This window comes from Halyomorpha halys, unplaced genomic scaffold (assembly GCF_000696795.3).
Source record: "Halyomorpha halys isolate HHAL.00 unplaced genomic scaffold, Hhal_1.1 Scaffold3872.1, whole genome shotgun sequence".
NCBI classification, from domain to species: Eukaryota; Metazoa; Arthropoda; class Insecta; order Hemiptera; family Pentatomidae; genus Halyomorpha; species Halyomorpha halys.
In genome coordinates, this window is record NW_027105185.1 from 9,243 (window position 1) to 13,367 (window position 4,125).

The following is a 4,125-nucleotide window of genomic DNA, read 5'->3' on the forward strand; positions in this document are numbered from 1 at the left end:
AGTGTTTTACAGCAGTTCAAGCGAGTTAGATCTTATTCCTTCTTCTCTTTTTTGACATTTTGCTTTCGCCAATACTTAACTTTATATATATATATATAAATAACTTATGCGTTGTCGGAAGAGGAATACTAAAAAAAAGTAAGCAAATTGGGCAGAGTAACAGTACGCAAGACTACAGAAATAACACTCTTTTATTCGCTCTCTTAATGCGTCTTATATACATTTTGGTTGTTTATTTACATGGGTAGGGAGTATTAAGGCGGACAATACGCCTTGTCGTATTATAACTCCCCCCTACCAGTTTATGACATAATGTTCGTAAACTACAAAAACATAGTATTGCAAAAAAAAAGGTACAATTCGTTGAAAGATAAAGAAAAAATAAATGACATAGTAAAGTACAGACGTAAGGTTCTAAGCGCTAAACATAATAGTAGTGTACACTGAAATAACAGACAAAATTAATAAAACAAAAGTAAAACACCTCTTCGGAACACAAAGCAACTCAAAAGAAAAAAAAAATCACATTCACTGGACACTTCCGTGGGTAAGAGAAAACTCCAGAACGTTACTGCGCGACTTGGAAAGGAACCTTCAGCTGTTCGACATGAACGGTTCTACGTTTTTTCGGTTCCTTGATACTTTCAATAGTGAACACATTGTGTTCTCTGATAACGATCACTCTGAATGGACACTCGTAGACTATGGACCTCTTTGCCTCAATTGGTCCTAATACGCCGGTAAACAATTGACCCTATCCCTAGTTTCCCCGTTATGTCCTGTACTTTGTTGTTCTGTCTTGATACGCGTTTTCCGGTTCGATCCTACCTTGCACTTTACCCCATATCTTACGGAGAGACGTCCCGTTGTTGATAATGTCCCTGTCCCCAGCCGTTCCCCGATAATCTCGCCGTCGTCCGCGCATACCAAAAAGAACTTCGAAGGGAGGAAACCCTGTAACTGCGTGAATGGAGTGATTATAAGCCGCGGTAGCCCTGTTCATCGCGTCGTCGGGTTCTAGCCCCTTGTCCAGCTGATAGACAAGCAAGTGATCACTCAATGTACTGTGCAGACGTTCGATCCCCCCCTACACCTCGGGTGACCCGGGGTGTTTAGGTGCCATTCCACGCCCAGCGCTTTCATTTCGTCCCGAATCGACGCATTATCGAAGTCTCGACCACCATCCGATGAGATCCGATCGGGTATTCCATAAAACTGGAACCACGTGCGCATTGCCCCTAATATTGCGCCCGCTGACCTATCTGTGATTTGATGTGCCATGCCAACTTTACTGAATAGGTCGATGACCGTGACCCACTTGTATCCCCTCCAGGTAAATGTATCTACCTGTAGGTCGATTAATGGCATGTCCTGTCCGCCGTCGGGGTTTCCTCCTGTATTGCCTTGGGGGGGGGGGTGTCGGTCGTATTTGGTATTCAAACAGACCTCGCAACTCCTTATCATCTCTTGTACGGTTCGTTTTAAACCCCACCAAAAATATTTCCGCCGCAGAGCATGCATCGTCTCTGTGATACCTCTATGATTTGTTTTACCCTGGTGGTAGGCGAGGGTCACCTCCTTTTGCTGTTCTTCATCCCGTAATGTGTCCACCAGTCGTAAGAAACAGACGAATGTTCTGTCCACCCGCAATTGTTCCGTCCACCAAAGGTGTTTAATTTTGTCCCATACCACGCCATTCCCACCGTACAGGTGATATGTCTTACCCGGCTTCGATGCGTCCTAGAGCGCCCTACAAATCTGGTCCTCGCCTACTCCCGGAGTCGACTAGATAGTCTTGATGGAACTCCTTCCATATTTCCCATACTCTATCTTCGTAAGCTCGGTAGTTCGAGTTTTCCAAATTATTTGTCGCGACTTATCGTTAATTATTTCTGTTCCGGTTAACCTACGGCAACCGAAAGGTTGAATTGGAGGGGGCACCATCAAACATCATGGCATAATAGCCCACAGGATATAGTAGCGCCCCATGTGGCCAACAGCCAAAACTCACCTCCTCCAGAACTCTCTGTGAAGAGAAGCATCCCAGACAAAAGTGTGTGAGAGCCATCTTGTCTTTGGGTGGAAGCAGTGCATCATATCTTTGTCTCTGATATCAGGAATCTACCATGGGTGAGAAGAACCCTTGGAGTTGTCCTCAGGAGCAGGGGGAAGAGAAGCTTGAGAATGTAGAAGGAAAAAGAACCATGGAGTAAGTTAATTACCATTCACCGCCACATAGTTCATCTAGCAATAGTTTACATCCACATCATCATCAACCACCTCAATGTTAGATCTACAATTTCCATAGCCCAGTCATACAAAATTCTAAACAATCTATTCATAATGTTTCCTTTCGGCCACCCACTACACCATTTGTAACATAAAAACAATAGAATTTTATTTTTCATTTAATCATGTTCATTTTCAATTATACAGTCCACTCCAACCCAACCAGCCAACCCAAAGTGAAGTGTGTCTTACAATGAGGTTGAAGGCATACTTCATACAATTTCTTCAACCTGTTCCATGTCTACCGGACGATCGCCACCTGACTTTCTCTTTCTAATGCTGCCTTCATAGCATCCCCCTCTAGAGTACTCTGGCTCTCATCCGCGGCCCTATGGTCTGCTGCGACCTGGTTACTTTCCTCCCCAGGCGTCCATTCCCATAGATATTGCCGAAGATCCCCTGACGGTCCCCCTTGGTCCTCCTCAATAGCATTTACCATTATAGCGCGTAACAACCAATCCGCCACCACGTTCTCTTTCCCCGGTTTATAAATTACTTCGAGATTATACTGGGACAATAGTTCCTTCCACCGGGTCACCCTAGCTAAAGACTCCTTCAGCTTCCCCACCCATTTGAGGGGTCTATGGTCGGTCTGTATTTTAAATTTCCTACCGAAAACGTAAGGGCGGAAGTGATCAACGGCCCATACTATGCCTAACAATTCCCGTTCCAGGGCGCTGTATTGTGTTTCCGCGTCCGTGAGTCTGCAACTGGCATATGCTATTGGGCGCTCAGCTCCATCTCCCTCCTGAGAGAGTACAGCTCCCAGAGCATATTCACTGGCGTCTGTCGTGATTGTAAACTGTCTATTGAAGTCCGGAAATGCTAACACTGGTTCCCGCTGTAACTTCTCCATGCATTTCTGAATGTTGTCCTCCATAGTGTGTTGGCATCTGAACCTTTTGTTCCCTATACGAATGATCCATCTGTCCCCTTTTTTTGCTATCCGTGACCGCCCTCTAGTTAATAAATCACACCCCACGATAGCTTGATATTCCCGTGGCATCTTATCTACTATGTCCACCCGCAAGTTCCCCTGGATTCCCCACTTACTAAGGTCCATATCTACTTCCCCTTCCACACTACAGGGCCCACCCAGAGTGATTAGTTGACATGTACATACCTGGAGTTTCCTTTCCCCGTTGGTTAACCTCCTAAGCGCCTCCCTGCTAACGACGGTGTAGGAACTCCAACAGCCATGCCACTCCTTTCACGCGGATGATAGGCAGACCGCTGTGTTCTCCCATTACGTTGGAGCATACCAACGTGCGGTCGCCCCTCTGCTGCCACCCTCCTCAGATTTCTTCGTGCGACCTTCCTCTTTCCCCGGTTCGCTGCCACCTGGTCCTCGGTTTCTTGTCCCGTTTCCTCGTCTCCTCTTCCGGTTCTGTGAGTGACGTTTCTGAAGACTCAGACGACTCACTAGACGATTCATCCGATCTGGGTAGCCTATGTCTCCTTTTGACTCTCTGGACGTCCACCTCCATCGGTTCTCCCCGGTCCGCCTCCTTCCTTCGGTATATGTATTGACAGTGTTTTGTGATGTGTCCTTCCTCACCGCACCCGAAGCATCGCGTACGAGGGCACCGGGCCACTAGGTGACCCGTTTTTCCACAGCCGTGGCATCTTCTCTCCTCCTTCCGACCACCGTTCCTCGGTCTGGCCTGGTTCGTTCTTCTGTCTGCCATGCCCCTATCTCTACCCGTTTCCCTCTGCTCCCTTCTTCTCCATGTTTTGTCAAAGTTTCTGGGGCGAGTGTAGGTTAATCTACTCCACCCTGCGTCTTCTACCTCCATTCTTGACTCCTCTCGTGCGGACAAAAGCCTTGACATATTA

At 46.9% G+C, this 4,125-nt stretch overlaps 1 protein-coding gene across 1 annotated transcript; it reads right to left on the reverse strand.

Moving 5' to 3' along the window:
• Positions 1-3,584: 3,584 nt before the first annotated feature.
• Positions 3,585-4,085, reverse strand: LOC106691862 (uncharacterized). The gene has a single exon (XM_014437761.1). It carries the CDS (start codon positions 4,083-4,085, stop codon positions 3,585-3,587), a length of 501 nt encoding a protein of 166 aa, XP_014293247.1.
• Positions 4,086-4,125: the final 40 nt, after the last annotated feature.

Excerpts from the sequence above, each read along its gene's own strand:
- LOC106691862 (XM_014437761.1), bottom strand. The coding sequence starts at position 4,085 with ATGGAGGTAGAAGACGCAGGGTGGAGTAGATTAACCTACACTCGCCCC.